General features: G+C 45.5%; 4 protein-coding genes across 9 annotated transcripts; 3 read left to right on the top strand and 1 right to left on the bottom strand.

Annotated features, from left to right (window-relative positions):
- Window positions 1-1,004: 1,004 nt before the first annotated feature.
- LOC122612414 (daisho1) lies at window positions 1,005-1,347 on the bottom strand. Its single transcript, XM_043786014.1, has 2 exons — window positions 1,195-1,347; window positions 1,005-1,133 (listed from the first exon to the last, which is right to left on the bottom strand). The coding sequence occupies exons 1-2, from the start codon at window positions 1,268-1,270 to the stop codon at window positions 1,081-1,083; spliced, it is 129 nt and encodes a 42-aa protein (XP_043641949.1). The 5' UTR covers window positions 1,271-1,347; the 3' UTR covers window positions 1,005-1,080.
- Window positions 1,348-2,302: 955 nt separating this feature from the next.
- Window positions 2,303-2,658, top strand: LOC122612412 (daisho2). The gene is made up of 2 exons (XM_043786013.1): window positions 2,303-2,462; window positions 2,527-2,658. Exons 1-2 carry the CDS (start codon window positions 2,396-2,398, stop codon window positions 2,598-2,600), a joined length of 141 nt encoding a protein of 46 aa, XP_043641948.1. The 5' UTR covers window positions 2,303-2,395; the 3' UTR covers window positions 2,601-2,658.
- Window positions 2,659-2,790: 132 nt separating this feature from the next.
- LOC122612410 (inositol-pentakisphosphate 2-kinase) lies at window positions 2,791-12,272 on the top strand. Of its 6 annotated transcripts, none has more exons than XM_043786006.1 (11): window positions 2,791-2,888; window positions 3,354-4,104; window positions 4,621-4,773; window positions 5,740-5,840; window positions 7,399-7,677; window positions 7,750-7,808; window positions 8,755-8,901; window positions 9,549-9,606; window positions 10,724-11,335; window positions 11,773-12,008; window positions 12,091-12,272. In XM_043786006.1, the coding sequence occupies exons 2-11, from the start codon at window positions 3,762-3,764 to the stop codon at window positions 12,245-12,247; spliced, it is 2,145 nt and encodes a 714-aa protein (XP_043641941.1). In that variant the 5' UTR covers window positions 2,791-2,888; window positions 3,354-3,761; the 3' UTR covers window positions 12,248-12,272. The 6 variants fall into 6 exon arrangements, with proteins under 6 accessions (XP_043641941.1, XP_043641936.1, XP_043641940.1 ...); XM_043786001.1 differs by having other exon boundaries at window positions 12,088-12,272; XM_043786005.1 differs by having other exon boundaries at window positions 2,851-2,865; window positions 12,088-12,272.
- Window positions 12,273-13,125: 853 nt separating this feature from the next.
- Window positions 13,126-15,920, top strand: LOC122614245 (calcium and integrin-binding family member 2). The gene is made up of 5 exons (XM_043788778.1): window positions 13,126-13,360; window positions 13,435-13,469; window positions 14,002-14,144; window positions 14,253-14,375; window positions 15,512-15,920. Exons 1-5 carry the CDS (start codon window positions 13,310-13,312, stop codon window positions 15,727-15,729), a joined length of 570 nt encoding a protein of 189 aa, XP_043644713.1. The 5' UTR covers window positions 13,126-13,309; the 3' UTR covers window positions 15,730-15,920.
- Window positions 15,921-16,129: the final 209 nt, after the last annotated feature.

Below are 16,129 nucleotides of genomic sequence, written 5' to 3'. Positions count from 1 at the left end.
TGCGGCGAAAGTTTAAAATAATTGTTGATGTAACGAACCATATAGAGGCGGCGTTGCTGGTGGGCGTGGCACAACGCACAACTCACAACGCAGAAAGCAAAACAATAGGCCAGCAAAAGGAGCGGTTTCAGTGACTGCAACAGGATAACCAAATAGTTTTCGCTCGGCAAATTGTTTCAAGTTGCGCCAGGCATCGTTCACTTATCCATATATATACATATATATTTGTATATTTGTTGAAATAAGTATGAACTGTTGTTCTCGAGTGGCTGGCGCTGCAGTTCAAATCGCAAATCCAGCCATCCATTTAGCCCAGTTGCGCCCATCTTGGCCGCTTAGCCGTCAGCAGTTTGCAAGTCGAGCAATTAAAACAAGTTGCAAACAATTTCCATTTAGATACAAATAACAAGTTACTACCAGTTGCACATGACTGCTCGAAAGCGATGAGTGTGAATTTGTGACAAGAGTAGAGTCGATGTCAATCACACTCTACTGATATTCCAGAAAAAATCCAGAGGCGCTTGCAGTTTGTTTGTTTTATGATAATTACCAGTAATTGGCACGTGACAAACACTCACTAGACTTGTTTGCGAATCTCTCCCAATCGAGGAGTTCAAACACTCTACAAATACCTGTTTTTACATGTGCTTTTTTCCAACGAATTGTATACCAAAAGGCAATTATCTGTTATCTAAAATTGTTGTTTATTAACTAGTATTAACTTCGGCTACAAAATTAGTTGTTTGTCAACTTTTGATTGTATGATAAATGTGATAAAATGCCTTACATTTGATCATAAAAGTTGATTTTATAATCAGATAACTTGATTTTTAAATATTGTTACTTTTTTGATGACGAAATTTTTACTGATATAAATCAACATGACTTTTGTACCTTGCTTATCAGTATTTTCTACTTTTATATAAACAAAGTGTGTTATTACTTTAATTCATCCCTCCCACAACAGCAGTAAGTTAACTATTGTAGTAAATAAGCAAAGTTTGTTTAGGTAATTTAATGTTTTTATTCAAAAGTCCAAATGGGTAGGCAAATGTGTGGGGTCAACATTCAGCACCAATCCTAACCAGTGCGGATGTACTGGGTGTTGTCGGTCTGGATGAGCACGGTTCCAGCTGTGATACATTGAATTAATTTATTAATATTTATTATTTTAATTTATCATGTAACACTTACGTTGGGGAACGGGCTCAGCGTTGGCGAGGGCAGCGAACATGGCCAAGAGAAGGGCGGCGGCTTGGAAGAACTTCATGTTGATTCCTGAGGTGTGCTGGTTGTTGGTTAGCTGGGTAAAACAAGGGAGCTACTGATGCCCCACCAAAGTTCCAGAGCTCTTTTATAGCACTGCACTTGGGCAGAGATCTGGGCGATTCCAACAACCTGGGGGATTGCACAGGTTAAAAGATCGGCTTTATCTCTGCGCTCGTCAATCAGAGGTTCGTTTGTTTGTTGTTCATGTTCATGCAATGCGATTCAGGTGAAGCGAGAACCTGTCGGGGTTTTCTACGCAATTCAATTAATGCCGGCTTCTGACTGTCTCGACTATTAGAATAACTGGAACTGGGCGCGAAAAGCGCAGTATTCAATCCAGTTTGGTTTGATTGCCATACCCTTTATGAGGAGTTTCTCCTGGAAAAGGTCGTTAATGGTTTTTACTCGGAAACTGTCGTTTTTATATCTGCAACAATGAAAGAGTCCAATTGTATTCGCTGTGGTTTTGCCCCAGAACTGTTGGTTTTTTCATTCATAGCACCCATTTGGCATCGACTTCTTATTCGTTGTGGAAGGTCAAGATCGAGTCATTTTACTTTAGAATTCGATTTATTTAGTGGCTTAGTAATTCACCTTAATACAAACATTCGATAATATAAGAAATTCTTCCAGTGATATTTCATTTTAATGTGTTTTCCATGTAATCTAACTGATTTTAATTAGTAGTATGTTTAGTTTATAGCATTCCCACATTAAGCAGTATAATAATAATCGACTTCAGGTTGAAATATAATGACTCTATATTCTTAAAAAAACATTTGCGTGCACTAACTATTAATTACTATAATTTCTAATTAATTTTAAATAAGATAGTATCATTTTTGCTAGGGTGCTAAACAAAGATGCTCTGTGTTTCGCATTTGATTCGCACCTAAATCAATTAAAAAAACCTTTATCTCGTGGCAACGCATTTAGTAGTATTCCCTCGTATCAGCTACAAGCGCATTTTCAGCTCAGATGCGCTTTATTTCCGATCGTGACCCTGGGGAATTTGTTCCCCCATTGGAAATTCCACTTTCAAAGCTCCCAGCCGGCGTTCATTGGTATATAAGCACGGTCTCCCCGGATCGCTAATCACAGTAGAACTTGTATTCACTCTGTAAACATGAACTGTCTGAAGATCTGCGGCTTTTTCTTTGCGCTGATTGCGGCTCTGTCAACGGCGGAGGCTGGTGAGTGCATATAAATGCAATCTTAAAAATCGTTTTTCACTTATCAGCATTTCGTTTGTAATAGCCACCCAAGTCATTAATGCTGGCGGACATACGTTGATTCAAACTGATCGCTCGCAGTATATTCGCAGAAACTGAAAACGAACTCAAATTGATTATTAATTGATTAAGGAAATAAAGATGTTTTAAAGCAAAACAGCTACGTTTATTGTATATCACTGGAAATTTGAAAAGAGCGCGCACTTGGTGAGCAAGGGTCACACTGGGCAAATATACTAGATGGCTGTTAGTACACTCACTTTCCGTTCTGGTGTGCACACACTGAAAGTGATCTCAGCTGATCAGCTGTTTGAAAAACATAAATAAATTTTAGTTTAAAAACCGGCGTACAATCTGCACAATTGTGAGTGATTTTTGCAGCTTAAGGTAAATAGTGCTGTACATTCAGCGACAAGGTAATTGAAGCAAGCTGAAAAATGGTGTTTATTTATAAAAAGTGAAGGAATAAGTACAATAAAATTAAAAATTATTTTGAAGAATAAGGAACATCCTTTAAATAGTCCTTTGTATTTATTACAAGATAAATATGTTTTAAAATATTTGCAAAAATATCCGTAGTTGATTGTAAAAACAAAGTGTTAGCATCTAAGACCAAATATTTAGTAATATGCAACATATGTTGTCCTGCAAGGACTTTAACCCAAGATATGCGAAAGGACTTCGAATGAACTTAAGGATTTGTAAGTAGATTAGCATATGTAGAAAACCCTTTTACTTACTTACCTGGTTATCTCTCTTTTTTAGGTGTTAAATTGCAACATGTATTCCCTGCCCATTTTCTTTGTATTTTACTGAAAACGCTTTAAACGTGCAATTTACGTATTTTATCAGCGCCTGGCGAGCTGACTTCCAAACCGGCGACGACTTCCCGGCTGCTGCATCTTATCGCCGGTCAATAAATGTGCATAAATGCGCCCACGACAGCACAAATAGCGAGGGGAGTGGTGGTGGTGCAGCAGGGAGCAAGGAGCAAGTGGCAAGGAGCGGCAGCGACAGCCGCAGAAACAGAAACAATAACAATCGTAAAGCCGCAGGACTCGACCACAACAAGCCACAATCGGCAATCATCAACACTGGCGCGCCGCAGACCAAGCAGACCGAGCAGAAGGGGTCAGGGGTCAGAGGTCAGAGGTCGGAGTTCGGAGCTTGGAGTTGGGAGTTGGGGGGAGAAGCCGCTCTCTGACGGCGCCAGTTGCATTTTGACAGCGACAACGAACCAGAAACACCCGCGCACAGGCCATGACAGCCGCAGGAGGAGGACACTGCTCCCCGGGATTGGGAATGGAAATGGGAATGGGGCAAAAACTAAAGCTTAGGGCCCAGCCACAGCCACAGCCACAGTGGATGGCCAAGAATCTGCACGCCCTGCTGGATCTGCCCGCGGCGATGGAACTGCGCCAAATTGAGTTGATCTATCGGGCGGAGGGTAATGCAAATTTGGTGCTCGCCCTGCCGCAATTTAAAAAAGTTTTACGTTTGCCAAAAATGATATCCAGCAGACTGCGCCAGGCGGCGCACCAGCGGCATGAGCCGGCGGATGAGGTTGCCCGGCCGGAAGGGCAGCGTGTCGCAACTGAAAGAGGTTCGTATACACGAGCCGATAAAATGGATCCTTCGTGCTCGAAATTAGTTCATGTGCCAGGTACACTTACTTTTAACAATATGTGTTGTTAAATTGCAACTGAATTCCATAACTAGTCTATAGTTATATGAGTTATATGAAGACACAAAAAATTCCCCAGTTTATCATGTATTTCTCCAAGTGCCAGGGCGAGCCTGTTATTGTTAGCTGGGCTCGCTGGAGCTTTCCTTTTTTGTTGGACCGGAAATGGTTGCGTGCAACTTCAAACACCCAGACAAGCTGCTGCTCCATCTCCCGGCCACATTGTGCTCCGGTTATTGCCTGCCTGGCTGGATTTTGACCCACCGCCAACCGCCACCCACTTCCTTTGCCCTTTGCCCTTTCGGGTATCTCTCTATCTCTCTGTGCATCTTTTGGCCATTGCATCAAATGTGTTTATTTCATTTATCCACATCTCTCCTTCTATGTTGCCTTGTGCTCCTCCACCGCCACCGCCACCTCCGACTCAATCTCCAGCTGGCGACTTGACAATGCCGGATTTTATGGCTTATATCGGGATAATGCGCCGTCTATTAGGAAATGAGTTTGTCTGCGGAGCGGATATTGTTGCCATACCAAAGGAAGACGATAGATTCTGGATAAACGAGCACATACGCGACCAGAGACCGGGTAAGTGCACTGGGCAAAAAAAACTATCTTCATTTGGCCATGGCATCTTTAACTTAAGCGCTAAAAACAGGAACATTCTAATGAACTAATTACAAGCGCTTTCTATAATATCACAGATGTTTCGGTACTAAAAAGCAGCAAGCTGAAGATTATTCCCACCAAGATGATCACACTTTTGTGATGTACCTCTTCGTGACCTTTAGTTATTAGGTTACTTTAAACCAATTTATTTTCTGTGCAGGTATAGTTAGGGTTTGCTAAAGCGAAAAACAATTCACCGATGGTGCCTTTCCAAGCGGATCTCCACTGTGGCTTTTATATTAGCGCCGTCCCGCTACCAAATTTTGTATGTGAGCAGCTTTTGCTGCAGTGCCTCCCTTTTGGCTTTTGCCTTTGCGATTGCAATTGCGCTGCAGCCGCCCTTTTCGTCCTGGCCGCCATCCAAAGCCTTTTAGAGCCACTGCAATCAATCATAAACGAGCGTTTTAGTGCCGCATCCCACGACCCCACGACCCCACTGCCAGTTCCTTTCACTGATGCCCACGATGGGTTGAAGGATCCTTTTGCTCCAGTTGCAGTGGCAGTAGCAGTTTCAGTTTCAGTTTCAGTTGGTGGCTGTGGACCAGCCCGCCCGTCCACATGGGACTGATTAGTGGCGGACGCCGTAGTCGTGGCCATATATCAAAATCGGGTTTATGCCCGGCAGCCAGCAACAGGCTGCCCGCTGCAGAGCTGCAGAACTGCAGAGCTGGCCAGCGATTTATCATTCACCTTCGCATCCTAACCCACCTAGCCGCCAGCGGCGTCTATATATCAATAATCGCCGGATGCTGGCGCTTGCACTTTACATTCATTCGGCTATGGCCATCCCATCACATCCCATCCCATAGCATATAGTCGCATGGCCCAATTTTCCTGACTTTTCCGCCTTTCACTGCTGTGTCTGTGTTTTCCAACCCGTTGCAGTTTCGCGTCTGGATAAGGAATTTGTGGGGCCATTCGGCCTGCTGCTGCCAGATGTGACCCAATTGCCTGCCACGTTCGATGTTTTACTTGCCAATTTACAGGTGAGTTGGTCGTCGTCAGCTGCTCCAGCCCTTGATATAGATCCTGTTCATGCTCCTGCTCCTGCTGCTGCTCCTCCTGCTGCTCCTTTCCCCTGGCAACGGAATGCTGAGGCTGCTGTTTTTGGGCGGAGTCGTGTGGCTGCTGCTGCTCCTGCTGCTGCTGTCCAAATAAATTGTGTATTTCGTACAAGGACAATATTGGCATTTTTGGCCATATGTGCTGGACACGTTAGCCAAAGCTGCCGCCGTGCCACAGCTCCTGCTGCGGCGTAGTTTGCCTTTGTGCCGCGCCATCGGACGGACGGCTAACAAACCCACGAGTGCCACCTCCACCTCCACCTCCATCGCCATCCAAATTCGCAGCTAAACCCTGGTCGAGGCCCATAAATCAGCGGTTCTTTGTTTTGAATTAAAGTGGGCAACAGTGTAAACACTTTGTTGGCGTTACTTGCGACCGCCAACGCGCCCCAACCCAATAGCCACTGGCCAATTCGATTCGTTTCGTTTGGGTTCTGGATTCTGGGTTCGGTGCTTTGGGTTTTTGGACTTGTGCGGTTATAAAAGATGCCGAAATTGGTTTGAAAGTGCCGCCATAGCTGCAAGTTTTATTACACGCCCCACGTTACATCGGGTAGCTTAGCTGGTAGGTGGCACACGTGGTGGTCAGCTGCTCACCCCTTGCATGAGTTTAGGGTACACCCCGATTCGATCATCTGTCGCCCGGCAATACCTATTTTTTTTGCAATTTTTTGGCTATTTGTTCGCCGTGCTCGGTGGGTACATATTGAATTTATGGCTTTGGTGCCAAAGCATTGACCGAAATAAAATTGCCAGCAAAGGAAACAAACAGCCAGTGGAGCAGGGGCCGCTCAAAACAAAAAAACAAAAAAAAGAGGCCATAGAAAGTGGTACATATGTATATAAAACGTGGCCATAACTAAGGCCATATTGTGTGTGTTCCATCGCACAGCACAGAGCACAGAGCGCATTGCGGCTTGCGGGCGGAAAAAATGAGGTGAAAAAGGTGAGCGCTGGAAAAAGAACAACGCTTTAATTGCGGCTTTAAATGTTAATTTTCAATTTCAAGTTGGGCAGCGCGAATGGAGAACTGCGTCCATGCCGTGCCGGCCGTCGGCTTCATAACTCATCATACAATCAGCGCAACAACTTTTGTTTTATGTCACAACAGCAGCAGCAGAAACAGGAGCAGAAACAGGAGCAGAAGCAGCGATAACCTGGCCAAGGACCCCGATCCCAAACCATGCGAAACCGTGGTAGCTTTATTCATGATGGTTGCTTCCCTTTTTTTCCCCTTTTTTTTGTTCGTGCTGCGCTCGTCGCTGCATTTTCAAGTCAAAATGGCATCAACGACGGTGCAAAAGTTCGCGGTACACGGCAGGCATAATATTTCATGGCAGGACATGCCGGCACCTTCCTTTTACTCCATTTCGTCGGAGTGTGGATCGGAATCGCGGATTCGGGGGATCAGGGGATTGGGGGAACGTGGCAAAGAGGCAAAGAGGCGAGAGCAAATAAGCGAAACGATATAATTTTGCAGGCAAAGGGCACAACAGGAGGTGAAGCCGGTGGAGCGGCGGCAGGAGTTGGAAGGACGAGAAACAGGAGCGCTGTCCGTCGTCTGGGCGATACATATGCCATCGAAATAAAACCCAAACAAGGCTGGCTCCAGTTGGCAAGTGATGTCAACGATTTATTTGATTTAATGCCATCGGGGGCAGTGACAAAGCCAAAGGAGACGCCCCACAATCAGCCGGAGAAGGAACCCTTGGCCCCGGACAAGTGCTGGTGTCGCTTTTGCAGCATGCAACTGCTGAAGGTGAGTGTGGATGGGCGGAGAGGGGCGAGAGGACGTAGGTCGTCTAAGTTACTCATTCACTACCTTCGACAGCTGCACAATGGGAAAATCAAACGTTTGGGCCACTACTGTCCGCTGGAACTATTCTCTGGGTATGTCAGCGAAACCAGCCACCATTTACCATTCACCATCCACCATCCAGCAGGCACCAGGAACCAGGAGCACACCGTGCCAGTCGGCACGAGGAGCAGGCAGCTGAAGGCTGCTCCTTTGGCACGAACATCGAGTCATAAATTTCAATCTGCTCCATTTGCGTGTCCTGTCGTGCTTCATAATTCCAACACTTTCGGTTACTGTTTGCCACTCCTTCTGCTTTAGTGCCCAGCTCTTTTTGCCTTTACTTTGTTCTTTCTTGTATCCTTTTGTATCCTTTTGGACACTGAATGCTCCGGACGTTCCTGAGTCCACTTCAATTGCAATCCCAGCCCAGCCCAGCTCCAGTTCCAGTTCCCCTCCCAGCCGCCCCACTCATTCGTTTATTTGCGGCCCGCTGTTTCAAGTCATGCGTGCATCCGTGCACAAAATTCAATTTGCTTGCGCTTTCATTCCGGTTTACCGCTTGCTCCGCGTCCGCCGTGGACTCTGTGGACTCCGTGGACTCCGTCGCCGGATTTTATGGATCTGGCGGCCTCCTTGCCCCGCGACCCCTCGAAAATTGTTGCCAATTCGTTGGCCTTTGTTTCGGGCGCAACATCTTCCATATATCCCATATGCATATACATCAGATTTAAAAGTAATATTCATACGTACAGCACGCGACGAAACTGATTTCATTTGGTATCGCAACCTAAGCGATAATTGAACTTAGTATAATTGATTTTCAAGTTATGATCAATCATTATTGTTCGTAACTTCATATTTAGTTAATGCTTAACTTAAGTTGACTATCTTACGTTGGCTTAATACGTTTTTCACCTATACTTAAATCATTTTGTCCAGATTTACCTTTACCCCTCTTACGTCTTATAGTTATTGACCACACTGTACGAGAGACATGTCCGCTGATGTATTTCCATTGGTTCTTTTCCCTGCTTTTAGCACACCCAGTCGTATGCTCGATGCCTTGGATGCACTTCTCGGCTGCCCGCAAAATAATTTACGTGTGTTTCAGAACAGCAATTTAATTTATGGCGATCACGCGAATTCGATTTCCTTCGATGAATTGAGCTCGCGTGTCTTTCCCGGGTAAGTCACTTGCGTTTTCCAATAAATTCGACTTGCCTCTATACAGAAAATCAGATACAAATGTGGACTAATCTCGCTGGGGATGATGATTCTTGGCGATTGAATAGATGGGCAGAGATAACTTTTTGGTGCTTGAAATATGTATCTTTGGCTTTCATTTCTCTGGCAAACAATTCAATTCATTTGGGCCAAATTGTACGGCACTTTGAGCTCTTATAATTACTTTCTATTCGAGTCACTCCCTTTTGGACATAAATTTTCATGAGCAGCGGAAGCAAACTGTGAACCAGTTTCGGCCACACGCAAATATTCAATAAATAATGCAAGAAGCAACAGCCAAACACAAATTCTCGAGTGCCAAATGCCAACATCGCCATTTTCCGGGCTGCATCCTCCTCTCTGCCCCCCACCTGGTTTTCAACTTTTCCTCAACAACACCACTTTTACTCAAACCCAGCTCTTTCACTATGTTTTTCCATGGCCGTGTCGCCTCAACACCTTTTGGCACCACGATGACAACGCCGCCAACGACCACACGAAATGGGAATGCGCATTGAAAACGCTAACAAACAAAATTCAACCAATGCCAACGCCATCGCCATCGCCAACGCCAACGCCATGGCCATAAAATCTCTGAAATTCTCCAGTGAAATTATGGTGCTTATAAAACATTTGCTGGTGGCCTGCCTGCTAAGGGAATACGAGGTAAGACGCACTGGAAAAATGGCCACAGTTCTACTAAAATGTGTCATACATATGTACCAAGGTTTAAGCACAACAAGGCTGTTCAGCATAGAAAACAATGAATAATTTAAAATGAAATATTAATTTATAGAACCACTCTTACTTCTTAGATGTAGCTATTACTATCATTGCTCTGCACTTATTGTTCTAAGTGCTGGCTCAATTGTAGAACTGTTATTTTTCCTTGAATGTGAACAAACAATGTGATATCATTAAAGTGGAAACAAGAGAAAACGCTATAGTCGAGTTCCCCGACTATCTGATACCCGTTACTCAGCTAGTGGAAGTGCGAAGGCGAGTCTTCAACACTGACAGTTTTTTTCGTTTTGAGGGCGTTAGAGTGGGCGTGGCAAAAAGTTTTTGGCAAATCGATAGAAATTTACAAGTCTAATACAAAAATGAAAAAATATCAAAACATTTTTCAAAAGTGTGGGCGTGGCAGTTTTTGGCGGTTTGTGGGCGCTAGAGTGGGCGTGGCAAAATGTTTTTTGGCAAATCGATAGAAATTTATAAGACTAATACAAAAAATATCAAAACATTTTTCAATAGTGTGGGCGTAGCAGCTTTGGGCGGTTTGTGGGCGTTAGAGTGGGCGTAGCAAAAAGGTTTTTTGGCAAATCGATTTGGACGTGGCAGTTTTGGGTGGTTTGTGGGCGTTAGGGAGGGCGTGGCAAAAAGATTTTTGGCAAATCGATAGAAATTTACTAGACTAACACAAAAATGAAAAAACATCAAATCATTTTTCAAAAGTGTGGGCGTGGTAGCTTTGGGCGGTTTGTGGGCGTTAGAGTGGGCGTGGCAACATGAATCGACAAACTTGCGCTGCGTCTATGTCCCTGAAGTCTGTATGCTTAACTTTCTAGCTTTGTAGTTCTGAGATCTCGACGTTCATACGGACAGACAGACGCCAGACGACAACACAGACGACGACAGACGGACATGCCAGATCGACTCGCTACTGATCCTGATCAAGAATATATATATATGTCGAAAACTTCTCTGTTACATATTTCAACGAATTATATACTTACTAAGTAAATAAAAGCTTATGTCTATGGCTCGATTTCTCTCCGTGCAGGACCCGGAATCCAACCGAGCGGAGAGCTCCAATCAGAGCCAGAAGCAGCAGCAACCGGAGCCGGAGCTGGAGCAGCTGAATCAGAGTCGCGTTTCGATTGCGGCAACGGGGACAAAGGAAGGAGCTGCTGGAATTGGCGCCGCTAATGTTGTCCTGCCATTGGGGGGCGGGGCGGACGCCCCTGTCGTCACTGCCGGTCAATTCTCGACGAGGACAAGAGCAGCTGCTGCAACAGCCACGACCCAAAGGTACACAAAAGTGGCCAGAATGGAAACAACAATGACTAGACCGGCAGCCACCTCGGTGGCAGGAGCAGCAACCAGCAGCCAACTGTCCGGCAATGTGTTGGCAATGGAAACGGCAATGGCAACGGCAACAGCAGTGGCAGTGGCAAGTGCAGCTGGAACGGAAACAAAAACGGAACCGGAAACTCGGGCTGAGGCTGCTAGTACGACAAGTCGCAACGTGAATCAGAATGAGAGCCAGAGCCAAAAACTCAATCGGAATGAGCCTGCGAATCAAACTCAAGCACAAGACAACAAAGCGGAAATATTGCGCTTACCAAAAAATTGTGTGCTGCAAAAAATTTTGAATTTGCAATTGCTGGTAAAGGTAAGCCAACCAATCAAACAGCTGCCCCAACTGCTCCTCTGTCTTGGTCCGTTTGGCTTTGTTTATTTTTCCTGCCCCCGGAGAGCCTTGGCATTTGCAGATAGTACCAGTTGGTTTCTGATGCTCTAACACTCGGAGCACTTCGAACTTTTTAGATGACTGGTTTTCCAGACTATTGGAAGTATATTTTATGTAGATAGTTAAACTGCTTTGTAATCAGTGCTGACTTGAGCTTACTCTTCTGCAACTTAAGGCGTATCTGTTGGGTAGAGTATCCAAATATTTAGGAAAGAGGGCTGAACTTCCTTGACTTCATTTTTTCCAAATGCCCAGGTGGGCAGAACGTTGTAAGTTCACTCGGAGTGGCGGCTAAATGGGCAATGGATGGCGGCCAAGTGGCTTTGTGCAGTGCGTGTAACGATTCTTGGCAATTGCAGCGCCACTTCGACTTCATGTGGCAGTCCGGCTACTCCGACCACTCCCGGCCCACTTACAACTCGCTCCGGGGTCTCTTGGCCGCCGTCGAAGGAGGAGTAGAAGAGGAGGCGGAATTGGAACCGGATGAGGAGCAGGCTTATATGGTCGGAGCCACGGCGCTGGATTGCTCGATTATGTTGACGTTTCAGGAAATCGAAATCGAATGCGAAACCGATTGCCGCCCGGCTGACCAGCGGTAAGTAGTACTATCCACACAATGCCCCCTACCCGCTGCTGCTCCTTGTAATCGTGCTAATCGAATTCCCAATCCCCAGCAGCTATGCGGCACTGCAGCCTTGGTGCGTCTCCCTGCTGGGTCATCACTTTCTAACCAAGCTCTGCGTCCTGGATTTGGATCCCAAGCCCGACAGTCACTTTCATAAATTCATAGCGCAGACACGTGAAATTGAAAAGTGCCGTCGAGCATTAAATTAATTAATAAACTTTACACCCAACTAAGAGCAGCGTGCGTCGACTGTGTAGCTCTGAAAACTGTGCTACAGTTTCCTCTTCAATACAAATTTAGCTGCTTTTTTCGCGTTGCAGCTTTGGCAGTTCTTTCTATAGCTATATATGTAGGTATGGGTATGTTGAATTCGTGCGAGTGTTTGCAGCTGAAAGGCAAAAGGTTTGGCCATTAAGCGCTTAAAGTGTAAACTGTCAGACATTCCGACTAAGATGTGGCATGTTCATGGCTTAGATCTGCTTAATTGGCCGAAAGCGGAGCTAAAGTCGAGGTCTTACTGCTGACTTACAGGATTTGAACTTAAGAATGGCGCAAACGAGATGTTGGGCATCACATGATGTGGAGTGACTGCATGTAGAAAAACTATTTTAATTGTAACTATATATAGTTGACAATCATAAGAATACTTACAACGTCATATGGATCTTCACAGTTTATGTAAATCAGACAATGAATTATCAGTGCCACTATCAGGTACTCTCCATTCGTTAGACCGATAGAGTTGGCTTAGTTTTTCCGTATTTTTCCACGGACTTATGGGGGCGCACCTCTAAAAACGGCTCTTGCCGCAGCTTGACAGCTCAAAAGAGCAGCAGGGGCAGGAAAAAACCGCAGGATACACGGCGCTGACCTGCGAAAGCTACATGGTAACTGTATAGTTATGGGCCCGATGGGGGAGTGGGTGTGGGAATGGGTGGTGGGTGTGGGAGAGGGAATGGGTGTGGTGGTCCTGAACACTCCTTAATTAATTTCCATGCGAATGCGGGCGCCATACGCTGGTCAGGCGCCGCAGGATGTGTACTAAGCCGTGGAGCCGTGGAGCCGCGGAGCCATGGAGCTATGCAAAGTTATGGCGCTGGGAGTTGGCCCACAGACGGCAACAGTGTCAGTTGCCATTCACGCTTGGGACTAACCGGTTTGGCCGGCAGCTACGCAAAAAAGGCAAAACCAATCCAAGCGGATTCAAGCCAAAAACAAAACGAACCAAACTGGACTGAACTGCACTGAACTGAACTGGCTGACGAGTAACGATGGGCAACAAAGTTGTGACATTTACGGAACAGGAATTGGATGACTACCAGGTGAGCGATCAATCAGATGAAGTGAACCCGGAGCTAATTTCTCTTCATGCATTGCTGGTCCGCAAATCGGAAAGGATTGCACGTTCTTCACGCGCAAGGAGATCCTGCGGTAGGCCATTTGTATTCCCCTAATAAGACAAAACTATTCCATTTCATATGGCGGCAGACAAAGCGCCATTGTTTGCAGCCTCCCATTGTTTGCCCCTCGGTGGCAACAAAAAGCGGCAAACACAAGAAAACACACACACGACAGACACTCCGAACACAAAGCCCATCATCTCCCTGCCCTTTGACCCGCCAACACATCACATTCCATACCCTTTCCCGGGGATTACCATTTCGGCCAGTATCCACAGTATTGATCTGCAGTGAGCCTACTTTTAAAACATAATTATAATAATTATAAACTCTGATTTAATGTAATATTTCCAAGGTCGATAAAAAATTCGCTTTAAAAGTTCTGAATACAAAGTAATTCAATATTCATATGGGCATCCAATGAGCTGAGCTTACTCAAAGGGTATTTTATGGAAAGCAAAGGTGCTTTTCAATTAGTTTGATTTGTTGCTGTGCGAGACAGGCCCAACTGGACAGGGTATCCCCCAGATAGTCCTTTATCCTCGTGTGTCCTTTCGTTGCAGGGTTCACAAGCGATTCCGTGAGCTGCGGCCGGATCTGGTGCCTCGCCAGATGACCGAAGGTCAGGCCTCGAGTGTTAAGGTGCCCTGCGAATGCATTGAGAAGATGCCCGAGTTGCGTGAGAATCCCTTTCGCCGGCGAATATGTGCGTAACAATAGCATAAGCAAAGCCCAGCAATCCAATGCCAAAAAAAAAGAATAAAAAAACCGGGCTAAAAACGAACGGACTACAGCAATTTTGCAATTTTTGCAGGCGAGGCCTTCTCACGCGATGGCCAGGGCAATTTATCCTTTGAGGACTTTCTGGACGCCCTCTCCGTTTTCAGCGAGCAGGCGCCGAGGGACATTAAAGTTTTCTACGCTTTCAAAATTTATGGTAAGTTCGCGCTCAGTTGTGGTGGCCAGTGATGGCTAAAGGCAATGTAGCATGGAAGCTGTTTAAGCCATTAGAACTCCGTTTTGGTAATATAACAATCTTGTTGCCTGGAAATTACGTATACGACTGGTTGTGCGTCCTGAGCTGTGATTGCATTGCCAGGCACTATGTTTTTATTAACGAGCTGCCAACGAAGATGGGTTCTTCATATGTATACAAAGAACTAAGACTTTTTGTTAAGACTTTGTTGTCTTTAAAACTGGCTCCCAAGTACTGGAGATACATACATTCCTTGCCATCACTGAACTCCATCTTCATTGCAGCTGCAGCTGGTGGCCAGCATTTTGTGCCTTTGTTTATGCATTTCCGCAGCCCGTGTTTATTGCCTTAGGCGAACTTGCCCCAGTTGTGTGCGTGTGTGTGGGCCCTCTTTGCATTTGGCCTTTACGTTGGCCGAAATGGAGGAGAGCGCGGAGCATGTGGAAGATGGCCATGGCCGCCAAACGTGGCACACACACATACACAACTTGTGGTGACTCGCGGTCGGGCAATTTGTGGCGCCGTTCCAGGCAGCGGCTATTGTTGCTATTGTGGCTGCTGCAGGGCCAAAGTTCAAGTACAGCCATAAATTCTAATAAGCATTTTAATTGAAATTTAAATTAGAAACCGAAAAGAGCGAAAAATGCCACCATAAATGGAAAAGCAAAAGTTTCGTGCAAATTGATTGTGCACTTGACACACGAAATTAATGGGCCAAAAGTCGCCAATCAATAGGATGCAAAAGTATCTCTTAGGTCGAGTAGCAGCAGCAACTGCAACTGCAGAAGGACACAATTTTTGCCAAACTAGTTGCGAAACTCAAGTTATGGTGAGCCAGCTAGGCTGCACTTTATTTCAATGTGCGTTATTAGATTGACACAAATTGAAACGTGCAGCAAGCGATTACCTGTGTGGCACAAGGATGCCGACGTGGCTGACTGTTGGGCAAACTCAGTTTGGCACACATCACTTGACTTTTGTGCAAGAAAATGTCAAGTTTTGTAAGCCATCTCCTTGCCCATTTCGCCCCTCCCCCAATCCATTCCCTCTTTCCTCGTGTGTGTGTGTGTGTACTTACGTCTGGCATAACTTTGCAGATTTCGATCAGGACGGCTTCATCGGGCACGCCGACCTCATGTCCTGCCTGACAACAATGACCAAGAACGAGCTGAGTCCGGAGGAGCACCAGCAGATTGCCGACAAGGTAATCGAGGAGGCCGACGTCGATGGCGATGGCAAGTTATCAATTTTGGAGTTCGAGCACGTTATACTCCGTGCGCCCGACTTCCTCTCCACCTTTCACATCAGAATCTGAAACCGTCTTTCGCCGGTGCTGCACTCAGCGAAAATATCGCCAGTGGAGCTTGCTAATAGAATTATGATTCCTTTTTTGATTAGTTCTATTGTTTCCCATAACCTATTGTAAAAATGCAGATAGCTGCACTATCTCATTGAATACAATTACAGTGCAGAAAAAAAGGAAATCTGCAGCGTGGAATGTTATAATAAAATAGCCCTGCTTTCAATATTTAATTTAAATTGATATCACTGCGCACCGATATGCCTCAGTGTCTTTTTTTCTATTTTATTAAATTGTTTATGTGCGCTTTGGCATCAAATATACATACCCGAACATATTCCATGAAAGTGCCATCAGTGTGATTAAGCTGCCTGCCCAGCTGGAGAGCCTGTGGGTTTAGGATTCCGGGGTTCGA

Source organism: Drosophila teissieri, chromosome 2R (assembly GCF_016746235.2).
Source record: "Drosophila teissieri strain GT53w chromosome 2R, Prin_Dtei_1.1, whole genome shotgun sequence".
NCBI lineage: Eukaryota > Metazoa > Arthropoda > Insecta > Diptera > Drosophilidae > Drosophila > Drosophila teissieri.
The sequence above is the reverse complement of the archived record's forward strand: the minus strand, read 5'-3'. Positions and strand labels throughout refer to the sequence as shown.

Bases quoted from the DNA above. Each gene is read 5' to 3' on its own strand.
- LOC122612414 (XM_043786014.1), bottom strand. From the start codon at position 1,270: ATGAAGTTCTTCCAAGCCGCCGCCCTTCTCTTGGCCATGTTCGCTGCC. The intron at 1,134-1,194 runs GTAAGTGTTACA...AATGTATCACAG, and splicing joins CGCTGAGCCCGTTCCCCAAC to CTGGAACCGTGCTCATCCAG.
- LOC122612412 (XM_043786013.1), top strand. From the start codon at position 2,396: ATGAACTGTCTGAAGATCTGCGGCTTTTTCTTTGCGCTGATTGCGGCT. The intron at 2,463-2,526 runs GTGAGTGCATAT...CGTTTGTAATAG, and splicing joins TCTGTCAACGGCGGAGGCTG to CCACCCAAGTCATTAATGCT.
- LOC122612410 (XM_043786001.1), top strand. From the start codon at position 3,762: ATGACAGCCGCAGGAGGAGGACACTGCTCCCCGGGATTGGGAATGGAA. The intron at 4,105-4,620 runs GTTCGTATACAC...CTCAATCTCCAG, and splicing joins GCGTGTCGCAACTGAAAGAG to CTGGCGACTTGACAATGCCG. The intron at 11,336-11,772 runs GTAAGCCAACCA...TGGCAATTGCAG, and splicing joins ATTTGCAATTGCTGGTAAAG to CGCCACTTCGACTTCATGTG.
- LOC122614245 (XM_043788778.1), top strand. From the start codon at position 13,310: ATGGGCAACAAAGTTGTGACATTTACGGAACAGGAATTGGATGACTAC. The intron at 13,361-13,434 runs GTGAGCGATCAA...CAAATCGGAAAG, and splicing joins AGGAATTGGATGACTACCAG to GATTGCACGTTCTTCACGCG. The intron at 14,376-15,511 runs GTAAGTTCGCGC...ATAACTTTGCAG, and splicing joins CTACGCTTTCAAAATTTATG to ATTTCGATCAGGACGGCTTC.